We start from the raw sequence: 24968 nt of genomic DNA, 5'->3' as shown, positions 1-24968 counted from the left end.
TTCCTGGTTTTATCTATTGATGGATCAAGGTTAAAATTAAAGTCTCCCCCTAGTAAAATGTGTCCCTGTGTGTCTGCTATCTTTAAAAAAAAAATGTCCTGCATAAATTCCTGGTCATTTTCATTAGGTTCATAAACGTTCAGCGAGTTCCAAGATTCTGAATAAATCTGGCACATCATCATTACATACCTACCCACTGGGTCTATTACTTCCTTTATCTTAATTGGTAGATTCTTATTAACTAATATAGCAACTCCCTTGGCTTTTGATTTACATGATGATGCCACTACGTGACCTATCCAGTCTTTCTTCAGCTTGCGGTGTTCTAATTCAGTTACACGTGTTTCTTGTATAAATGCTATGTTTATTTTCTTACCCAGTCTTTCTTCAGCTTGCGGTGTTCTAACTCAGTTACACGTGTTTCTTGTATAAATGCTATGTTTATTTTCTCCTTTTTAAGTAGTGTCAGTAACTTTTTTCTCTTAATTTGATTGTGGATTCCATTAATATTAATAGTCATATAATTCAATGTACTTATCTTACCCATCCATTTTAAACTCTCTCTCATCTCTTCAACCCTTCATCTTTCTTCTTCCAAAATCACTCTTTAAATCATTCTTACTCTTTACTATACGCGACCACACAATAAAAAAATAACAAAAACCATAAAAAAACAAAAAAAAACAACCTTGCCACCTTGCAAGACAACCACAATTCCCTTTTCAACATGGGTTGCGGAATTTACTGCAAACGACAACAGATTTTGCAGTAGACAGATCTACCCCCCTTTCCCAGCCCTCTGCCAGTGAAAACACTATAATCTGTTCTTAAAAAAATATAACAAAGCCTTTTTTTTAAGCCTCAAACGTCTGTTCTCAAACTATTAACATTGTGTGGTGGCACACATCTTTCGTGTCCAACCAGCCTCCTCTTGTATCGCCGTGCTGGCGGGCAGCAGCAGGAAGATGGCGCCATCGGGAGATCTCAGTGCCTCGTGGCTTAGCCCACAGCGCACGCCTCAGGTGAACATGATGATGTCACCACCAGCGTGGGGTGGAGCTCACACTGCCCTTAAAGGGCGCGCGTGAAGTTTGAATGAACCAGTTCAAGTGAAACCCCACAGCGTCCTGTGGTGTGTTTCAGAGTTAGTAGCTGCCGCTACATTGGTGACCCCAGCGAGTCCAGATGTTTTTCTGGCCTCCCGACATGGATTCAGCAGCTGTCAACGCGGTCGCGGTGAAACTCCCCCCCCCCCCCCCCCCACTCCCTTTCTGGACGCATCATCCACGCACTTGGTTTAGGCAGGCGGAGGCACAGTTTCACCTCAGATGCCACAATGCTCTTCCATGTCGTAAGCACACTCGATCAAGAAACCACGACCAGGGTGGATGATCTGATCCACAACCCACCAGAGGAAGGTAAATACCTCACCCTCAAAAGCCTCCTCCTCGGCACCTTCGGCCTCTCCCGTCGGCAGCGTGCCGCCAGGCTCCTACACCTGGATGGTCTGGGCATCAGAACCCCATCTGCCCTCATTGATGCTCATGCTGGCAGAGGGCCACAGACCCTGCCTGATGTTTGAACAGGCTTTCCTCGAGCAGATGCCTGAAGATAGCCAACTCCTGCTGGCAGATGAGGTTTTCTCAGATTCATGGAGAGTCACAGCCCACGCGGACGTGCTCTGGCAGACAAAACGAGAAAATGAGGTCACCCTCAGTCAGGTCACCCGCCCTGGACCCAGCCGACCGCAGGCGCCCCCCAAGCACAAACCAGAAGACCCCCATGCCACCTGGTGCTTCTACCTTCAACATTGGGGGGTTCAAGCCCATAAGTGCAGGAAGGCCTGTTCATTTCAGGGAAACGCCTCGGCCAGCCACCATTGATGGCTGGCCACACTAACAGCCTCCTGCATGTGACCAGTAAGACCAGTGGCCGACGTTTCCTGGTGGGCATCGGAGCAGAGCTAAGTGTACTTCCCCCGACTGCGCTCAAGACCCACACCCGAGCACGGGGCCCAACCCTACAGGCAGCCAACAGATCTATAATCAAGAGTTTCGGCACACTCAGTCCCCAGATCCAGATCGGCAAAGACAAGTTCCACTGGAAGTTTGCATTGGCCATGGTGATCACGGCGCTGTTGGGAGCCGACTTCCTCTGGGCGCACAGCCTGTTGGTAGTCATAGTAGTCATAAAAGGCAAGCAGTTGGTGCACACCTGCAAGCTTCAAACCGTCCGCCTCGATTCCACAAACACATGCGACCCAGGAACAGCCACCATTACTCAACGAATTCCCCACCATCCTGCGGCCTCAGTTCACCTCCACCATGGCCCAGCATGGCATCCGCCACCACATCTCAACCCAGGGCCCCCCCCCTCCATGCCAAAGCCAGATGGTTGTCCCCCTAGAAGCTACAACTGTCAAAGGAGGAATTCTCCCAACTACAGGAGCTGGGGATTGTCTGCGGGTCAGATAGCCCTTGGGCCTCCCCTCTCCACATGGTCCAGAAGGCTTCGGGGGGCTGGCACCCATGCAGAGACTACCGTCACCTCAACAATGCAACTACGCTGGACCGATACCCCATCCTGCACATACAAGACTTCACGGCCAACCTGCATGGTGCCCATGTTTTCTCGAAGGTCAACCTGGTACGGGGGTACCATCAAATCCCGGTCCATCCTGACAATATTGGCAAAACCGCCATCATCACCGCCTTCAGTCTATTTGAATTTCTGCGGATGCCCTTTGGCCTTAAAAACGCTCAGACATTTCAATGGCTAATGCACGCAGTGGGCAGAGACCTGGATTTCATGCTTATTTATCTTCTTTTTTTTTTTAAATTTTTTTATTTTTCACACCATAAATCACATTAGCCATGATATACACTATTTCTTTTTCACACATATACAGTGACTTTTTCTCCCCCCCCCCTTTCCTCCCAAACCACCCCCCCACCCCCCCCTCTCATCCATTTTAGGTATACAATCTAGGTTGCATTAAGCCAGTCAGACAATGTTGTCATTCAACAAAATTACACCAGAAATTCTACTGAGTCCATTCTTTTCTTTCCTTCTCCTTCCATCAACTTAGGTACTGTTTGTCCCCGGTAGGTTTTCGCTGTTGTATTTAATGTAAGGCTCCTATACTTGTTCGAATATTTCAATCTTATTTCTTAACCAATATGTTATTTTTTTTTAATGGAATACATTTATTCATTTAAATTTGGTAGTTTCTTCCTTTTAATTTGGTTATGTATTCCATTAATATTTAAAGACATATAGTTCAGCGTAGCCCTTTTATATTTTGTTTATCTTCTCTTTCCGTTTTTCCATCATTACCTTTCCTCCTTTTCCATTTCTGTTTTCTTATCTTCAACTCTTTATAAGACAACATTCCTACAACATCTAACATTTTCCTTATTCTCCTATTTCTATCTTATTTATCCCCAATCTCCCCTTCCCCTCCTGAGTAGTCCTTTATCCCTTGTCGGACAACCACATCTCCCCTCTCCATTTGGATTTGCGAATCCACTCGCAAGCGTCAACTGATTTTGCAGTGACCGCTATTTCCCCCCACCCCGCCTCCCCCAGAAAAGATTTCACTTTTCATATGTCACAAAGGTCACTCTTTTAATTCCCTCCTTATTCTCTCTATTCCATTACCTTCCCTTATTAATTCTTGTCTATACTATCTATATTTTCCTCTAAGTACAGATACATTCATGTATGCTCATTGTCTCTCTTCACTCTTATACCTCTTTACCCGCATACATATCAATCGTGATCATTTTTACTCTCATTACCCATCTTCATCCCTCAGTCTATTTTTGTCTTTACCCACATACATATCAATCGTGATCATTTTAACTCTCATTACCCGTCTTCCTCCCTCAGTCTATTTTTGTAATTGTTCTGCAAATTTTCGTGCTTCTTCTGGAACCGAGAATAGTCTGTTTTGTTGTCCTGGAATAAATATTTTCAATACCGCTGGATGCTTTAGTATAAATTTATACCCTTTCTTCCATAAAATCGCCTTTGCTGTATTGAACTCTTCTCTTCTTTAGGAGTTCAAAACTTATATCTGGGTAAATGAAGATTTTTTGCCCTTTATACTCCAGTGGTTTGTTGCCCTCTCTTACTTTTTCCATTGTCTTCTCCAGTACCTTTTCTCTTGTAGTATATCTTAGGAATTTTACTACAATAGATCTTGGTTTTTGTTGTGGTTGTGGTTTAGAGGCCAATACTCTATGTGCCCTTTCTATTTCCATTTCATGCTGTAGTTCTGGACATCCTAGGGTCTTAGGGATCCACTCTTTTATAAACTCCCTCATATTCTTGCCTTCTTCATCTTCCTTAAGGCCCACTATCTTTATGTTATTTCTTCTGTTATGGTTTTCCATTGTATCTATTTTTTGAGCTAGTAGTTCTTGTGTCTCTTTAGTTTTTTTATTAGATTTCTCCAATTTCTTTTTTAAGTCTTCTACCTCCATTTCTGCTGCTACTGCCCGCTCTTCCATCTTGTCCATTTTTTTCCCCATTTCTGTTAAGGTCATCTCCATTTTATTTATTTTCTCTTCTGTGTTGTTTATTCTTTTTCTTAAATCCTTAAATTCCTGTGTTTGCCATTCTTTAAATGACTCCATGTATCCTTTAATAAGAGCAAGTATATCCTTTACCTTGCCTATCTTTTCTTCTTCTATTTCACCATACTCTTCCTCTTCTTCTTCCTCTGGGTTGACCATCTGTTGTTTCTTTGTTGCCCTTTCCTCCTCTTCTTTCTTGTTTCTATTGTCTTCTGTGGTCTCTTCTTGCTGCAGGTGTTCTGCAGCTGTCGTTGCAGGCTGTGGAGATCGACTCCCCAGCTGGTCCCCCCTCCCGTCGGTGTGTTTTTTTTTCATGCGCGGTTGCGCACTTTTACTCGGCTCAGCGAGCCATTTTTGTAGTCCATTATTTACCGACCTGAGGGAGCGGGTTTCTCTCTCCGCAGCGGGCCTCTTCGGACAGGTAAGGCCTTCACCTTTTTCCTCCTTTGTCTTCTCTTCCTCTCTTCTTGCCGTTGCTTTCGATTTTTCTTTTTTTGTCGCCATCTTCTTTCCACCTTTATACTCACTTTTCTGTAACTTTTATTTCTGTGCCTTTGTGTTTTCTCTTGTTTTTCCCGACTTTTCTGGAGAGGGCTGGAGTTCACCGTCCGGCCACTACTCCATCACGTGACTCCTCCCCATGCTTATTTATCTTGATGACATTCTCATCGCCAGTTGAGACCACAATGAACATCTCCGTGCGCCATTTGCTTGCTTGGCAGAGTTCGGCCTCACCGTCAACATGGCCAAGTGCCAGTTCCTGGGCCATACTATCTCCGCGGACTGGGCTGCCCCATCATCCGAAAAGGTCATGGTCGTATGCCAGTTCCCGAAGCCCGACATCCTCAAAAGTCTCCAAGAATTCACTGGGATGATCAACTTTTACCACCGTTTTATCCTTGGGGTGGCTCGCATCATGCGACCTTTGTTTGCACTGATCGCTGCCAAAAGTAAGACCCTGGAGTGGACGGATAGGCCAAGAACGCTTTCACCACGACGAAAGATGCCCTGGCGAGTGCCACCCTACTGGCCTGCCCGATGCCCACACCGCACTCTCAGTGGATACTTCAGCCATGGCCATCGGGGGCGTCCTAGAGCAATCGGTGAATGGCCAGTGGTGCCCACTTGCATTCTTCAGCAAGCACCTCCGCCCTCCTGAACTTAAGTACAGCGCCTTTGACAGGGAGTTCTTGGCCCTGTTCCTTTCCATCAGGCACTTCCAGTACTTCCTGGAGGGCAGGCCGTTCATGGTATTCACTGACCAAAAACCGCTCACCCAGGCCCTCGCCATGGCCAAAGATCCCTGGTCGGTGCGCCACAGCAACATTAGTCCAATGTCTCGGAATTCATCACCGGGCGGGTAAGGACAATGTCGTGGCAGACACGCTCTCACGACCCACAATCCACAATCTGTTCACCGGCCTGGACTACGCCCAGCCAGCACAGGCGCAGAACGGGGACGGGGAAACACAGGCCTTCCGCACCGCCATCACGGGCCTCCCCTCGAGGACCTTAAGCTGCCAGACAGCCCTGACACACTACTCTGCGACGTCTCCACCAGCTCGCCACGCCTGGTAGTCCCGCCACAATGGAGGCCACAGGCTTTCAGCATGGTCCACGACTTGGCTTACCCCCTTGGTCAGGACCTTGGTACTCAGGATGGCAGAATGGTTCGTGTGGCACAGCTTCAAGAAGCAAGTGGCCCAGATGGCGAGAAATTGCGCAGAATGCCAGGCCTCTAAAGTTCAGCACCACATTAAAGATCCGGTGCAACAATTCGACGCCCCCAACCAAGAGGTTAGAGTACATCCACATCGTAGCCCCCTACCAGTGTCCAGTTGACTGTGGTCAACCGCATGATAAGGTGGCTGGAAGCCATCTCGCTAAAAGACACTTCCACTGGGTCCTGTGCAGGAACTCTGCTCACCCACTGGATGGCCAGGTTCAGCATCCCAGCGCACATGACAAGTGACAGGGGTGCACAGTTCACATCCGGCCTCTGATCACAGCTGGCGAACCTCCTAGGGATTAAGATCCACCAGACCACCGTGTACCATCACCAGGCCAACAGACTCATAGTTGGCTCTCATGGCATGCCTCACCAGCCCCAACTGGACAGACGAATTACCCTGGATCTTGCTCGGCATCAGAACAGCCCCGAAGAAAGACCGACCTACAGGTATCATCCGCAGAGCTGGTCTACGGCGCACCGTTATCGCTACTCAGGGAGCTTTTCGGCCTAAGCACTAGTTCCGCGATCGAGAATTGGACCCTTCTGGCAGATTTGCGGGGCAAGATCGACTCACTCGCGCCCCCACCACCAACCTACCACGGAAGCTGCCCATCTTGCACCCTCAAGGAGGGGGCTACGAGAGGAGTCACGTGATGGAGAGGTGGCCGGTAGGGGAACTCCAGCCCTCTCCAGAAAAGTAAAAAAAAGATAGAGAAAAAACAAAGGCACAAACATAAAAACCATAAAGTGAAAGTAAAAGTGTGGAGAAAATGGCAGCGAAGAAAGAAAAACCAAAAACAACGGGAAGAAAAGAAGGAAGGACGTCGGAGGAGGAAGGTGAAGGCCTTACCGGTACGAGGAGGCCTGCCGTGCAGAGAGAAGCCCGCTCCCTGAGGTCAGTCGAAGCCCCGAACTCGGGACTACAAAAATGGCTCACGGAGCCAAACAAAAGTGCGCAACCGCACATGCGCGAATCCTCGCGCATGCGCGATGCGCAAGACAAAAATAACACTGACGGGAGGGGGGACCAGCTGAGGAGTAAATCTCCACAGCTGAAACTACAACACAACAGCAAGAGGAAAACATAGAAAATAACGAGAACAAGAAGGAAGAGAATAAAAATAAGAAATCAAAGAAACAACAGATGACCAACCCAGAGGAAAAAGACCAACACCAAGACACTTCTAATAAAAATAAGAAGAACAAAAATACCCAACAAAATAAAACAAACAACCCAACAAGAAAACCAGAAGAGACAGATGTAAAGGACACAGATCCTGGAGTGGACTCAGAAGAAGAGGAGGAAGAACACAGAGAAATGGGAGATGAAGGGTAGGGCAAGTACATGGATATATTTTTTTTTAAAGAACATATGGAAACAGTAAAAGAATGGCAGTCACAAGAATTCAGTGAAATAAAAAGAGGAATAAAAAGTACAGAAGAAAAAGTGAATAGATTAGAGATCATCATGACCGATATAGGAAAAAGAGTAGACAAGGTGGAAGAACGAAAAACAGCCATAGAAATGGAAGTAGATGACTTAAAAAAGAAATTAGAAGAATCTGATAAAAAAGTTAAAGAAATATAGGAGCTGTTAGCTCAGTAGATAGATATAATGGAAAATTATAATAGAAGAAACAATATAAAGATAATGGGCCTTAAGGAAGATGAAGAAGGCAAAAATATAAAAGAATTCATAAAAGAATGGATCCCCAGGGTCCTAGGAAGACCAAAATTACAGGAAGAAATGGAAATAGAGAGGGCACACAGAACATTAGCCCCAAACCACAACCACAACAAAAACCAAGATCCATTCTAGTAAAATTCCTAAGATATACAACAAGAGAAAATATATTGGAGAAGGCAATGAAGAAAATAGGAGAAGGCAAATAATCACTGGAATACAAGGGTCAAAAAATTTTTTTCTATCCAGATATAAGTTTTGAACTCCTGAAGAAGAGGAAGGAGTTTAATTCAGCAAAAATAACCCAATGGAAAAAAGGTTATAAATTTATGTTAAAATACCCAGCAGTACTTAAAATATTTATTCCAGGGCGGCAAAACAGACTATTCTCGGATCCGGAAGAAGCACGAAAATTTGCAGAACAACTACAAAACAGACAGAGAGATGAAGAGATGTAACAAGAACAAAAATGACAACAAACTATATGTATGTGTGTACGTAGGTATATATATGTACTCGAGATGGCAGAGGTCGACAGCATCGAGTCCACGCTGCTGAAGATCCAGCTGCGCTGGATGGGTCACGTCTCCAGAATGGAGGACCATCGCCTTCCCAAGATCGTATTATATGGCGAGCTCTCCACTGGCCACCGTGACAGAGGTGCACCAAAGAAAAGGTACAAGGACTGCCTAAAGAAATCTCTTGGTGCCTGCCACATTGACCACCGCCAGTGGGCTGATAACGCCTCAAACCGTGCATCTTGGCGCCTCACAGTTTGGCGGGCAGCAGCCTCCTTTGAAGAAGACCGCAGAGCCCACCTCACTGACAAAAGGCAAAGGAGGAAAAACCCAACACCCAACCCCAACCAACCAATTTTCCCTTGCAACCGCTGCAATCGTGTCTGCCTGTCCCGCATCGGACTGGTCAGCCACAAACGAGCCTGCAGCTGACGTGGACTTTTTACCCCCTCCATAAATCTTCGTCCGCGAAGCCAAGCCAAAGAAGATATATATATATGTGTCTTTGTGTGTATGTATATATAAAAAAAAGTAGAATATAGGTAAGAACTAAGAAGAGAAAGAAAGGAAGTATGGGGGGAATTAAAAGAGTGACCTTTGTTGTATATGAAAATTAAAATATTTTCTGGGGGGGGCTGGGTGGGGAAGAGTTACGGTCACTGCGAAATCAGTTGACGCTTGCAAGTGAATTCGCAAATCCAAATGGAGTGGGGAGATGTGGTTGCCCGACAAGGGACAAAGGGCAACTCAGGAAGGGGAGGGGATAGTGGGGTTAAAGGAATTTTAGATAGGAGAATAAGAGAAATGTATTATGTTTTAGAAATGTTGTCTTATAAAGTGTTCAAAAAAAGAAAGAAGAAATGAGTAAAAAGGAAAGGTGATGATGAGGAAACGGAAAGGAAAGATAAACAAAGTATGAAATGGCTATGTTGAACTATATGACTTTAAATATTAATGGAATACACAACCAAATCAAAAGGAAGAAACTGCTAAATTTACTGAAAAAAGAAAAAATTGATATAGCATTCGTACAAGAAACACACTTAACTGAAGTGGAACGCAAGAAATTAAAGAGAGATTGGATAGGACATGTAACAGCAGCGTCATATAATTCAAAAGCAAGAGGAGTAGCTATATTAATCTGTAAAAATGTACCAATCAAAATAGAAGAGGAAATAATAGATCCAGCAGGGAGATAGGTAATGATAAAATGTCAGATATATTCGGAGTTTTGGAATTTACTCAATGTACCTAAGGAAGAAGATCAAAAATTTATGCAATATTTTTTTTGAAGATAGCAGACACGCAAGGGAACATACTAATAGGAGGGGATTTCAACCTTAATTTGGATTCAAACATGGATAAAACTGGGAAAAAAATTAACAGAAAGAACAAAGTAACCAAATTTATAATTAAATCGATGCAAAAAATGCAACTTTTGGATATATAGAGGAAACAACACCCAAATGAAAAGGAATATTCATATTATTCGGGGAGACATAAAACATACTCAAGAATAGACCTATTCCTGTTATCAGCTCGCATGCAAGACAGAGTTAGGAAAACAGAATATAAAGCTAGACTATTATCGGACCACTCACCCCTTATATTGACAATAGAGTTAGAGGACATCCCACCAAGAATGTATAGATGGAGATTAAACTCCATGCTACTTAAAAGGCAGGATTTTAGAGAATTCATTGAACGAAAAATTAAAATGTACTTTGAAATAAATACGGAATCAGTGAAAGATAAGTTTATACTATGGGATGCAATGTAAGCGTTCATCAAAGGGCAAATAATGTTATGTAACTAAGATGAAGAAGGACTACAATCAGGAAACAGAGCAGTTGGAAAGGGAAATAGCAAATATAGAAAACGAATTAGCAATGAAGGAAGACACAACTAAAAGAAGAGAATTGGCAGATAAAAAAATAAAATATGAAACACTACAAACATATAAGGTGGAGAAGAACATAATGAAGACAAAACAGAAATATGAACTAGGAGAAAAAACGCACAAAATTCTAGCATGGCAGCTTAAGACAGAATAAACTAAGAGAATGGTATTGGCATCAAGGAAAAAAGACAAACAAATCACATATAATCCAACAGAGATTAATGAAAACTTCAGAGAATTCTACGAACAATTATACCAAACTGAAAACGAAGGGAAAGAAGTCAAAATAGATGAACTTTTAACTAAAATTGAACTACCAAAATTACAAATAGAGGAACAAAATAAATTAATAGAACCATTTGAAATAGTAGAAATACAAGAGATAATAAAAAAACTACCGAATAATAAAACGCCAGGAGAGGATGGATTCCCAATAGAATTCTATAAAACATTTAAAGATTTATTAATTCCTCCCCTTCTGGAAGTAATCAACCAGATTGATAAAACACAAAGCTTACCAGATTCATGCAAAACAGCAATAATTATAGTAATATCAAAGACAGGGAAAGATCCACTCGCACCAGCGTCATGTAGACCAATATCTTTACTTAACACAGATTATAAGATAATAGCTAAACTATTAGCAAACAGACTAGCTGACTATGTACCAAAAATAGTAAATCTAGACCAAACTGGATTTATTAAATAAAGACGAATAACAGACAATATCTGCAAATTTATTAACTTAATTCATGCAGTAGAAGGAAATAAAGCTCCAACAGTAGCGGTTGCTTTAGACGCAGAGAAGGCCTTTGACAGAGTAGAATGGAATTATTTATTCAAAGTACTACAAAAATTCAGCTTACTAGAGAAATATATTAATTGGATTAAAGCATTATATAAGGGGCCATTGGCGAAAGTGACAGTAAATGGATATATATCAAAACAATTTAACTTAAGCAGATCAACAAGGCAGGGATGCCCACTATCGCCCTTATTGTTCGCGTTAGCCATAGAACCGCTAGCAGAACTGATAAGAACAGAAAATAAAATAAAAGGGATAAAAATAAAAGACAAGGAATATAAAATCAGTCTATTTGCAGATGACGTTATGGTATACTTACCAGAACAAGAAATATCAATAAAAGAATTACATAAGAAATTGAAGGAATATGGAGAAGTGTCAGGGTACAAGATTAACCCAAATAAAAGTGAAGCAATGCCAATGAATAATGCGGATTTCTCAAAATTTAAAAAAGAATCACCATTCAGATGGCAAACGCAAGCAATACGATACCTAGGTATGCAAATAAATAAAAACCTCGGCCATCTATATAAACTTAATTATTATCCACTAATGAAAAAAATTACAAGACGACTTAGAGCATTGGAAAGACTTACCACTAACACATGAGGATAAACTGTATTAAAATGAACATTTTCCCAAGGATACAATACCTATTTCAGGCATTACCAATACACTTAACAGAGAAATTCTTCAAGGAGTTAAAGAAAATAATAAGGAAATTTTTATGGAAAGGGGGGAAACCGAGGATAGCACTAGATAAATTTACAGAATGGTATAAACAAGGAGGCTTACAACTGCCAAACTTTAAAAATTATTATAGAGCCGCACAATTAAGATACCTATCAGATTTTTATCAAACAAGGGAAAAGCCAGATTGGATAGATTATAACTAGATAAAATAGGGGAGAAGATACCTGAACATATATTATATAAATGGGATGAAAAATTGGTACAACGTAGGAATTCTCCAGTATTACATCATCTGCTCAACATTTGGAAGAAGATTCATGTAGAAAGGAATAAAACAAATTACCAACTACCAAAACTAATACTGTCGCAAAATCAGCTAATCCCTTTTACAATAGATAACCTTTCCTTTACAGAATGGGAGAAAAAAGGGATCAAAAGAATAGAAAATTGTTTTTCGGGAAATAAATTATTATCCTTTGAACAAATGAAGGATAAATATAATATAATTCACGATACAGTGTTGGCATACTACCAACTGAAATCCTACTTGAAGGACAAATTGGGAAGCAGTCTGAGGTTACCAGAGGGAAGTAATTTTGAATATGTGATTACAGACACAATGATAATCAAAAAATTTATAACAAACATGTATATTAAACTACAAGAAAAGGAGAATGAGGAAACAAATGGTAAAACTAAACAAAAATGGGAACAAGATCTAAACATAAAGATAAAGAATGAAACATGGGAGAAGTTATGCTCAGGAACTATGAGAAATACAATAAACACGAGGTTACGTATGATACAATATAACTGGATACACAGGCTATAGTTTACACCCCAAAAGTTAAATAAATGGGACCCAACAGTATCAGACAGATGTTTTCGCTGTAAAAAGGAAATGGGAACAACAATTCATGCAATTTGGACATGTGAGAAAGTGAAAAAATTTTGGGAAGATCTAAACCAGATATTCAATAAAATCACAAAAAGCAATATACCAAAAAAACCAAAGATCTTCCTCCTAAGTAACATAAAAAACAAAGAATTTGGACTCGATTTGGATGGTGCACAAAAAAGATTTGTTATGATAGCCCTAGCTGTAGCAAAAAAATGTATTATGTCAGCCTGGAAATTAGAAGATAACTTGAGAATACAACAATGGTATATAGAAATAAATAAATGTATCCCATTAGAAAAAATAACCTATAATTTAAGAAATAACATTACAATATTTGAACAAATATGGGAGCCATACATGAAACATAACAGAGAAAACCTACCGTGGACATCTACCACCTAAAATGACAGAAGGAGAAGAGAATAAAAAGAACTGACTCAGTGGAATTTCTTGTTTATTTTTATTGAGTGACATTGTTTGACGGGTTTAATGTATCTTATATTCTGAACTTTAAATAAATGGGAGGGTAGGGAGGGAGGGAGGGGAGGAGGGAGGGGGGGTGAAAACGACACTGTATATAATTAAGAAGGAAATGGAATAGAGGGAATAAGGAGGGAATTAAAAGAGTGACCTTTGTTGTATATAAAAATTGAAATCTTTTCTGGGGGGGGCTGGGTAGGGAGAAATTACGGTCACTGCAAAATCAGTTGACGCTTGCGAGTGAATTCGCAAATCCAAATGGAGAGGGGAGATGTGGTTGCCCGACAAGGGATAATGGGCAACTCAGGAAGGGGAGGGGACAATGGGGTTAAAGAAATATTAGGTAGGAGAATAAGGGGAATGTTTGATGTGTTAAAAATGTTGTCTTATAAACTGTTCAAAGAAAGAAAGCAGAAATGGATGAGAAGGAAAGGTGATGATGAGGAAACGGAAGGGAAAGATAAACAAAGTATAAAATGGCTACATTAAACTATATGACTTTAAATATTAATGGAATACATAACCAAATCAAAAGGAAGAAACTGCTAAATTTACTGAAAAAAGAAAAAATTGATATTGCATTTGTCCAAGAAACACACTTAACTGAGTGGAGCACAAGAAATTAAAGAGAGATTGGATAGGACATGTAACGGCAGCGTCATATCACTCAAAAGCTAGAGGAGTGGCTATATTAATCAGTAAAAATGTACCAATTAAAATAGAAGAGGAAATAATGGATCCAGCAGCAAGATATGTAATGATAAAATGTCAGATATATTCGGAGTTTTGGAATTTACTTAATATATATTTGCCTAATGAAGAAGATCAAAAATTTATGCAGGATTTTTTTCTGAAGATAGCAGATACACAAGGGAATATATTAATAGGAGGGGATTTCAATCTCAATTTGGATTCAAACATAGATAAAACCGGGAAAAAAATTAACAGAAAGAATAAACTAACCAAATTTATAATTAAATCGATGGAAGAAATGCAACTTTTGGATACATGGAGGAAACAACACCCAAACGAAAAGGAATATTCATATTATTCGGATAGACATAAAACATATTCAAGAATAGATTTATTCCTGTTATCAGCTTGTAAACAAGATAGAGTTAGGAAAACAGAATATAAAGCTAGAATATTATCGGACCATTCACCCTTGATATTGACAATAGAGTTAGAGGATATCCCTCCAAAAATGTATAGATGGAGATTAAACCCCATGCTACTTAAAAGACAGGATTTTAGAGAATTCATAGAAAGGCAAATTAAAATGTATTTTGAAATAAATACGGAATCAATGAAGGATAAGTTTATATTATGGGACGCAATGAAAGCGTTCATCAGAGGGCAAATAATAAGTTACGTAACTAAGATGAAGAAGGATTACAATTAGGAAACAGAACAGTTGGAAAAGGAAATAGCAGATATAGAGAAAAAATTAGCAAGGAAGGAAGACACTACTAAAAGAAGGGAATTGGTAGATAAAAAATAAAATATGAAACATTTCAAACATGTAAGGTGGAGAAAAATATAATGAAGACAAAGCAGAAATATTATGAACTAGGAGAAAAAACACACAAAATTCTAGCGTGGCAGCTTAAGACAGAACAAACTAAAAGAATGGTATTGGCATCAAGGAAAAAAGACGAACAGATCACATATAATCCAACGGAAATTAATGAAAATTTCAGAGAATTCTACGAACAATTATACCAAACTGAAAACGAAGGGAAAGAAGGCAAAATAGATGAATTCTTAACTAAAATTGAACTACCGAAATTACAAACAGAGGAACAAAATAAATTAATTGAACCATTTGAAATAGTAGAAATACAAGAGACAATAAAAAATCTGCCGAATAGTAAAACACCAGGAGAGGATGGTCTCCCAATAGAATTCTATAAAACATTTAAAGATTAATTAATTCCTCCCCTCCTGGAAGTAATCAACCAGACTGATAAAACACAAAGCTTACCAGATTCGTGCAAAACAGCAATAATTACAGTAATACCAAAGGCAGGGAAAGATCCACTTGCACCAGCATCATATCGACCAATATCTCTACTTAACACAGATTACAAGATAATAGCTAAATTATTAGCAAACAGATTAGCTGATTATGTACCAAAAATAGTAAGTCTAGACCAAACTGGATTCATAAAAAAAAGACGAACAACAGATAATATTTGTAAGTTTACTAACTTAATTCATTTAGTAGAAGGAAATAAAACTCCAACAGTAGCGGTTGCTTTAGACGCAGAGAAGGCCTTTGACAGAGTAGAATGGAATTATTTATTCAAAGTACTACAAAAATTCAGCTTACCAGAGAAATATATTAATTGGATTAAAGCATTATATAAGGGACCATTGGCAAGAGTGACAGTAAATGGATATGTATCAAAACATTTTAACTTAAGCAGATCAACAAGACAGGGATGCCCACTATCTCCCTTATTGTTCGCGTTAGCCATAGAACCACTTGCAGAACTGATAAGAACAGAAAATAAAATAAAAGGGATAAAAATAAAAGGCAAGGAATACAAAATCAGTTTATTTGCAGATGATGTTATAGTATACCTAACGGAACCAGAAACATCAATAAAAGAATTACATAAGAAATTGAAGGAGTATGGAGAAGTGTCTGGATACAAGATTAATTCAAATAAAAGTGAAGCAATGCCAATGAATAATGCGGATTTCTCAAAATTTAAGAAAGAATCACTGTTTAGATGGCAAATGCAAACAATACGATACCTAGGTATACAAATAAATAAAAACCTCAGCCATCTATATAAACTTAATTATTATCCATTAATGGAAAAAATACAGGAAGATTTAGAGCATTGGAAAGACTTACCATTAACACTAATAGGAAGGATAAACTGTATTAAAATGAACATTTTTCCAAGGATACAATACCTATTTCAGGCACTGCCAATACACTTGACAGAAAAATTCTTCAAGGAGTTAAAGAAAATAATAAGGAAATTTTTATGGAAAGGAGGGAAACCGAGGATAGCACTAGATAAATTAACAGAATGGTATAGACAAGGAGGCTTACAACTGCCAAATTTTAAAAATTATTATAGAGCCGCTCAATTAAGATATCTATCAGATTTTTACCAAACAAAAGAAAAGCCAGATTGGACTAGATTAGAGCTAGACAAAATAGGGGAGAAGATACCTGAACATATATTATATAAATGGGATGAAAAATTGGTAAAACATAGGAATTCTCCAATATTGCACCATTTGCTTAATATTTGGAAGAAGATTCATGTAGAAAGAAATAAAACAAACTACCAATTATCAAAACTAATACTGACGCAAAATCAGCTAATCCCTTTTACGGTAGATAACCTGTCTTTTAGAGAATGGGAGAAAAAAGGGATTAAAAGAATAGAAAATTGTTTTTCAGGGAATAAATTATTATCCTTTGAACAAATGAAGGATAAATATAATATAACTCAAGATACAGTGCTGGCATATTACCAATTGAAATCCTATTTAAAGGATAAATTCGGAAGTAGTCTGAAGTTACCAGAAGGAAGCAATTTTGAATATCTGATTAGACACAATGATAATTAAAAAATTTATAACAAACATGTATATCAAATTACAAGAAAAGGAGAATGAGGAAATAAATGATAAAACTAAACAAAAGTGGGAACAAGATCCAAACATAAAGATAAAAAAGGAAACATGGGAGAGGTTATGTTTAGGAACTATGAGAAATACAATAAATACGAGATTACGTATGATACAATATAATTGGATACATAGGTTATATATCACTCCTCAAAAGTTAAATAAATGGGATCCAACAGTATCTGACAGATGTTTTCGTTGTAAAAAAGAAATAGGAACAACAATTCATGCAATCTGGACTTGTGAAAAGGTGAAAAAATTTTGGGAAGATCTAAACCAGATATTAAATAAAATTACAGAAAGCAATATACCAAAAAACCCAGAGATCTTCCTCCGAAGTAACATTAAAAATAAAGAATTTGGACTTGAATTGGAGGGTGTACAAAAAAGATTTGTTAAGATAGCCCTAGCTATAGCAAAAAAATGTATTATGTCAAACTGGAAATTAGAAGATAATTTGAAAATACAGCAATGGTATATAGAAATGAATAAATGTATTCCATTAGAAAAAATAACATATAGTTTAAGAAATAATATAACATTATTTGAACAAATATGGGAGCCGTACATGGAATATAATAGAGAAAACCTACCGGGACATCTATCACCTAAAATGACAAAAGGAAAAGAGAATGGAAAGAATTGACTCAGTGGAAGTTTTTGTTCGTTAATGTTGAGTGACAACATTGTTTGATGGGTTTGATGTATCTTGGACTCAGAGTTTTGAATGGATGGAGGGGGAGGTGGGGGGGGGAGGGGAGGAGGGAGGGGGGGAGAAAACGACACTGTATATATTTGAAAGGAGAAATGTGTATATCTTGAATAATGTGATCTGTAGTGTGAAAAATAAAACATTTTAAAAAAAAGAGAGTATCTGAAGGCTCGAAGGAGCTGTTACCTAGCAATTGATGAGTTGCCGAATGAAGAGTTGGAGATCATTCGCTTTTGTCAGAGAAAGACATTTGATAACGAAATATCAAAATTGAAGAAGAATCTGAATGTTACAAAAACAAGTCGTGTTTACAAGCTAAAACCTATTCTTGCAGATTTATTTTAGAAAAGATAGGTAAAAGAATATCTTCTGTTATTAAAAGAAAGACAAAAGTGATCTAAAGCGGAGACATTGTAATTATCATGGATTATTCTGCACCAAGAAATTTTTGCTGTGGAGAATTGTGGATACAGTTCCAGACAAGAAAGGTTTCGCTCAGCAAGTGCGGATTAAAACCAAGACTAGTTTCTTGAATCGACCTACTACTAAGATCTGTCTTTTACAAGAAGCAGAAAGTTTTGATTTCTAATCTTATACTTACCATATTTACTTGTGTATCTGTAATAGTAATTATTATACATTAGCCATGAATGTCTATTATAACAATTAGGGGGCCGGAATGTAAAGGTTAAAACCTTGTATTTGTGATTCTTAGTTAATTTTGTACCTGTCTTGTTTGTAGTGTTACCATAGTGACTACGACGTAATATGTCGTAATATCTGCGCAGGCTAAGTGCTTGCTCTCTTTTTTCTACAAGATGTGAAGGAAGCATGAGAACGAGAATTTTTTTTTTGAATTTTTGTATCTCTAAGTGTTTTTATCTCTATATATCTTTGTTTCTCTATCACATTAAATGCTGTTATTCATCGTTATGAAAACCTTGTAGCGAAGCTATGCAAAATGTTTATCTGTTTTATCAACGAATTAAAACTACATAAAGTAACAGCCATAGAATTTGATTTGTTGGATTAAAGAGATAGAAATTTGGGATATCGCAGCTCACGCTTTGGAAGATGGCACTCTGAAATTAGGATATTAGAATAAGGAAAGTGTCGTCTATACCTACCCCCTCTCTTTCTACTCCTCCCTTCTTTATCTTCCCCTCCCTTTCTCCCCCTTCCTCTCTCTCTCCCCTCTCTCCCCCCCCCCCTGTCCCTCCTCTCTCTTCCCCCCATTACTCACCACACCAACAAGGTAGGGACTGGTGGCATCTCCCAGCAGATGGGACAGAATGATCTGGAAGGCCTCAGCAGTCGACCGTCGAGTTGGGATCACCACGTACTGCAAGGAGGGAAAAGAGGTGAGGAAAATGGCCGCCTCTACATCAGAGAGACGAGGCGCAGATCGAGAGATTGCTCTGTCAAGCACCTCGGCTTTGTACACTACAATAGCGTGGATCACGCAGTAGATGGGGAAGAGGGAGCATCAGTCTGTGTCCCACCCCAGGAAGGTGTGACGGGATGGAGGAGAGGGAGCTTCAACCTGAGTCCCACCCCGGGAGTGTGATGGGATGGGGGAGAGGGAGCTTCACTCTGTCTCCCGCTCCGAGAGTGTCTGATGGGATGGGATGGGATGGGGGGGAGAGGGAGCATTACTCTGTGTCCCACCCCGGGAGTGTGTGACAGGATGGGAGGAGAGGGAGCTTCACCGTGTCCCACAGTGTGCGATGGCAGGGGAGGGGGAAAAGGGAGCTTCACTGTGTTCCACAGTGTGCAATGGTGGGGGAGGGGGAAGAGGGAGCTTCACTCTCACCAACACAGACTGGGAGATCACCACTGAAAACCTTCACTCTGTCAGCACCAGTGACAAAGATCTCTCAGTGGCCGACCATTTCAATCCCACGCTGACTTGTTTGCCCATGTACTGTCCCACCAAGATCACTCGTAAATTGGAGAAACAACACCTCGTCCTCTGTCTGGGCACTCTCCAGCCGTTCGGCTGATGGTTTCCATTAAACCCCTCCCATCTTTCTCCATCTCCTTTCCCCCAGCTTTCTCCCTCTCCCCCCCTTATCCCTCTCTCCAATTCATACCTTTCACTGGTCTGGATTTCTCCCCATCCCATTCCTCTCTCCTGACCCAAGGAGAGCAGGGAGGGGAGGCGCAGCACTGCCCTGCAGGGTCCAACTGCCCAGTCTGACTGCCATCAGCTCCGTACTGTCGGCAGTTTTACATCACCCCTGTGGGATCTGAGCCCAAGATGATGGCGACCATGATTGCCAGCGACCACGAAGGGATGCAGACTCTGGAGGAGCAGAGGACTGGCGCAGGGCACCAGAAACCAGGGAGACCACCTGTCCATGGTGACCCAAGGACAGTGATCCCAGCGGCGGACTACTGAGGGATTGAAGAATGAGGGGAGATTTGATCAAGGTGTTTAAAATTATGAGGGGGACAGAGTAAATGTAGGTCGACTTCCCACTGAGGCCAGGTGAGATGCAAACCAGAGAACATGGGTTATGGGTTAAAGGGGAATAGTTTAAGGGGAACTGCTCCACAGAGAGTGGTGGGAGTGTGGAACGTGCTGAAGTGGTGAATTTTAACATTGAAGAAGAATTTGGACAGGTACATGGATGGGAGGGGAATGGAGAGCTATGCAGGGCAGTGGGACTAGAGAAAAACATAATGGTTTGGCACAGATTGGAAGGGCCGAAGGGTCTGTTTCTGTGCTGTAAATTCTATGGTTCAGCAGCTGAAGAAGCAGGCAGCAGGCGGGACTCGAGGTGAGAAACCCACGCAGGCTTCACAAGCTGCTGGCGACAGCGGTCAAGAGATTCACACCAGGCTGCGACCGGCTCGAAGGGGATCGGAACCGGGACGCGAGAGGGTGCTGAGGGCGCTGAAGGATTCCCGATCATGTCGTAGGTTCAGATCCAGAGCTCAAGTTTGCCAATGACTTGGACTGGAGTCTGTGTGGCCGCGGGGGCTGCTGGAGGCGAATCCACGGACACCCAGTAGCCCTTCTCATATTGGCACCTTGTCCTAATAACTAACAGCCAAGGGTCGTTAAGGGTCTGGTGTGAATGCTCCTCAGTCAACACACAGACAAAATTACACTGGGGATGGACCACCTAGGTAGAGCGTATCATCACCGGTGCCTGATGACGTCTGCTTGGCGACTAGCCCAGTGTGAAAGGGTCATGGACTATCCAGGGACAAAGCAATGAAGGGCTGACAACGTTTTTGCATGAGTGCAGGAAATTGAAGGAAACAAAAGATTAAAATGAGGGTGTAAACTTTGCCGACCTACATAATCCTTTATAAAAGGACTGTAGGGAAGTCGCAGCGGGGAAGAGAGCGCGATTCTGTGTGGCAGATAAACCCCTCCATGACTGCTCTGTGCATACAACCTTTTCTCTGCCGCGTGGAATTCTGGGAGGGCTCACCCGTCATTGATCTTCCCCACGGTCTCTTATAAAGGGACAACAACAGGGGCTGAAGGACTCACAGTGCTGGACATAAAGCTCAATAACATTGTAACTAAGTATGATTAATTTTGTTTAAATACAAGATCATCATACATTGATCAAGATTTAGGGCAGGTCCACCTTCACCCAATGCACCCCTCAGACGTCACCAGTGGAGGACAGAATCCCTCTCCCTGGGGATGTGAGTGTGAAAGGTCAAAGAGAGCAGGTTAACAGTGATCCTGTGTCAACAGCTTCTTTAACTGGTTCACTGAACGGCCAATCTACTGGTGAGCCAGTGTGAAAAGGGCTGATGACTCTTTGTGGGGGGGGTGGGGGGTGGGGGGAGAGAATCAGGGACTCTTTTTTTCTTCTCTCTCTCTCTTTTTGACTGTAAGAGGCGCTTCAGGCTATTTCTGCCGATGGTGACTCTGTCCGCCTTTGAAGCAGACTAAAATAAATTATGGGTAATATTGCACTGTCTTTATCCAGCCTGCTGTGGGCTTCTACCTGACGAAGGGCTCAGGCCTGAAATGTCAGGAATATACCTTCTCCTCCTACAGGTGCTGCAAGGCCAGCTGAGTTTCTCCAGCATTTGCCGTGTTTTCACTTTTCATGACAATGGAAACCTGTTTTGAATTTGCTAAGGTTCTCAGTTAATGAGATTTTTATTTTAGAACCTGCAGCATGGCAACTCTAGACCGTCAGGAGCAGGAGTCGGCCATCTGGCCCGTCGAGCCTGCTCCGCCAGTCAATGTGATCACGACTGATCTGATGATGGGCTGATCTCCACCACGTGCCTTTTCCCCATATCCCTTAATTCCCCTACTAGGTAACAATCTATCCAACTTTGTCTTAAATATATTTACTGAGGTGGCCTCCACTGCTTCCATGGACAGCAAATTCCACAGATTCACCGCCCTCTGGGAAAAGCAATTCTTCTAATCTCTGTCCTGGATCTTGATGCTCTGTCCCCTCGTACTCATCTCCCCCACCAATGGGAACAACGCGCCAACCTCTATTTTACCTGGGCCTTTCATCTCTAACAGTGGTTCCCAACCTTTTACTTTCCACTCACATACCACTTTAAGTATTCCCTATGCCATAAGTGTTCTGTGATTAGTAAGTGATTGTCTCCCAAGGGTTTCAGATAAAGGATCAAGTACCTTGTACAGTTACAGCACAACCTTCCTGCTCCTAAACTCAATCCCTCCAGTGATGAAGGGCCAACGTTCCATTGGCATTCTCAGCAGCCCGCTGCGATGCACGCATCCTTCCATCCTTCCACCCGGCAGCATGCTGCAATCACTTGCTGTTTAAATAATATTCTGATCTCCCGCCTTTCCTTCCGGCTCACGAGCCGTACCGCCCAATTACACAGAAAATGACCTACCACCACCATACAATTTTGGAGGGTGGGAGGAAAACCACGCAGACATAGGGAGAGCATACAGACAGCGTTGGCGCCACAACAGTGTTGCTCAGCCACCCATGAATCAAACCGAGGTGAACTGACGGTTCAAGAGATATCACCCACCCCTCCCTCCTTCAGAGTGTGAAGGAGGTGACCCTGGGGACAGACGACTCACCAGGAGAATATCGGCAACTAGAGCCCAGTTCAAGCAGAGCAGAAGTTCTCCAAAGAATATAAACACCTGTGGGGGGGGGGGGGGGGAGGAGGGAGGAGGGCAGAGAGAGATGGGATGGATGAGGGGGAGAGAGGAGGAGAGGGGGGATCAGGTGGAGAGAGAGAGGAAAGGGAGAGGGGAAAGGGGGAGATTAGGATATTGGATTCCCATTCAGTCACCTCAGTAAGATTCCAGTTCCCCCTATCAACACCCTCCCCATTCCCCATCCTCTCTCTCTCCTCTGGCACCCCCTGCTCTCATCCTCACTTCACCCCCTTCTCTCTCCCCTCATCCTGCTTCTTCCCTCTCTTCCCTTCCTCTATTTCCCCCTCTTCTCCCTCCGTCTCCATCTCCCTCTCTCCCTCCCTATCTCCCTCAACCTTCCTCCTCATTCACTTCCCACCTCTTCCCTCTCCACCCCTCCCATTCCCTCTCCCAGTCCCCCCTCCCCATCTCCCTCCCCCCAATCTCTCCCCCTCCCCCATGCCTCCCCCATCTCCCTCCCCCAATCTCTCCCCCTCCCCCATGCCCCCCTCCAACCGCAGACACTCACATAGGTGGCGATACGTGCTGAGACTCAGCTGTGACAATGGCGAGGTAGAGGAAAGGGGCGGATGCCAGCATCCCAAAGGCACAGACCAGCGGGTCAGCCCTGGGGTTGTATTGTCGATACCAGCGCCTCAGCTCCACCCCCAATAACACCCCCAGGAAGCCAGTGATGCAGGTTATGATCCCAAACAGGAGGCTGGAGGGGGAGAGGGGGTGTCAGGAGTGATGCTGCCTACCTGTAGTTCTGGCCTCCCTCCCCTCCTTCCCCAACTTCTCCTCCTCCCTCCTCAACCGTCCTCCTCCTTTCCCACCCCTCCCCTCCCTCCTCACCCCTCCCTTCCTTCCCCAACCCCTCCTTCTGTCACCTCCCACTTCCTCGTCCCTCAACTCGTCCCTTCCCTCATCTCCTTTTCCCCTCCCTCACCCCCTCTCCTCCTTCCTCAGCCCCTCATTCCCTTTCCTCACCCTACTGTCCCTCCCCCTCCTTATCCCCTCCTCCTTCCTCATGCCTCCCTTCATCGCCTTCCCTCCTTCCTCACCATCAATACCCCATCTCATCCTCACCTCCTGTTCCTCCCGCCCCCTCCCTCATCTCTGCGCCATCCCTTCCTTCCATACTCCCTCCATCCCAGAAACCCCCTCGTACATTTGTGTCCCTCCTTCCCTCCCCTTCACTACTCAACAGCGCCTCATTCTCCCCACCTCCTCCCCGACTCTCTCCCCTCCCTCTCACCCAGCCCCAATATCCCACACCCTTAACAAACTCCCCGTCCCTCCATCTCACCAACTTCCTCTTCACCCTGCTGTCTCTCCGCAGCCCACCGCCCTCCCCCAATCCGTGTAGATAGGTTGGGGGTTACCTGTCCATGGAGTTGCACAGCTCTGGTTGCAGGGGGGCATGGTCCCTTGAACCACTTGGGCACGGAGGAGGTAGGCAGGAGCCCAGAGAGCGAGGCTGCCTGTCTCAAAAGCCACAGACGTGAAGCCCAGGGAGGAGAGAAGGAAGCTGTGGCTGCGGGGGGGGGGGGGGGGGGGGGGGGGGGGGAAATGGTGAGAGAGATGGGGAGAAGGAAAGAGGGGGAGGTGAGAGGAGGAAATTGAGGGGTGTGAGGGAGAGAGAGAGGGCAAAAGAGAGGGGGAGAGGGAGGAGAGGAGAGGAGGAGATAGAGGGGTAGAGAGATAGAGGAGAGAGTGGAGAAAGGGGTACAGGGAGAGGGGGAAATAGAGAGGGGAGAATGAGGGAGGGGAGGAAAGTGCGAAAGAGAGGAGGAGGGAAAGGGGGAGAAAAAGGAGGGGAGAGAAGAAAGGGGGGGTGAGAGAGAAGAAAGGGGGAGAGAGAGAAGAAAGGGGGAGAGAGAGAAGAAAGGGGGAGAGAGAGAAGAAAGGGGGAGAGAGAGAAGAAAGGGGGAGAGAGAGAAGGGGGAGAGAGATAAGGGGGATAGAGAAGAAAGGGGAAAGGGGGAGAGAAAGAGGAGGGAGAGGGAAAAGGGGGGAGAGAGAAGGGGAGAGAGAAGGGGGAAGGGGAGAGAAAGAGGAGGGGGAGAGAAAGAGGAGGGGGAGAGAAGAGGAGGGGGAGAGAAAGAAGAGGGGGAGAGAAAGAGGAGGGGGAGAGAAAGAGGAGGGGGGAGAGAAAGAGGAGGGGGAGAGAAAGAGAGGGGAAGA

The 24968-nt window shown here is 42.9% G+C and overlaps 1 protein-coding gene across 1 annotated transcript in view; it reads right to left on the bottom strand.

Annotated features, from left to right (window-relative positions):
• LOC138750750 (protein spinster homolog 1-like) overlaps positions 1 to 24968 on the bottom strand; it is a 42422-nt gene that overhangs the window by 16450 nt on the left and 1004 nt on the right. Inside the window, 6 exon segments of the mRNA XM_069912868.1 lie at positions 18906 to 19004; positions 22719 to 22784; positions 23311 to 23331; positions 23334 to 23502; positions 24167 to 24185; positions 24188 to 24318. Of these exon segments, the coding sequence (XP_069768969.1) occupies positions 18906 to 19004; positions 22719 to 22784; positions 23311 to 23331; positions 23334 to 23502; positions 24167 to 24185; positions 24188 to 24318 (505 nt within the window).

Source organism: Narcine bancroftii, unplaced genomic scaffold (assembly GCF_036971445.1).
Source record: "Narcine bancroftii isolate sNarBan1 unplaced genomic scaffold, sNarBan1.hap1 Scaffold_254, whole genome shotgun sequence".
NCBI classification, from domain to species: Eukaryota; Metazoa; Chordata; class Chondrichthyes; order Torpediniformes; family Narcinidae; genus Narcine; species Narcine bancroftii.
This window is presented reverse-complemented; position numbering and strand designations above follow the sequence as displayed.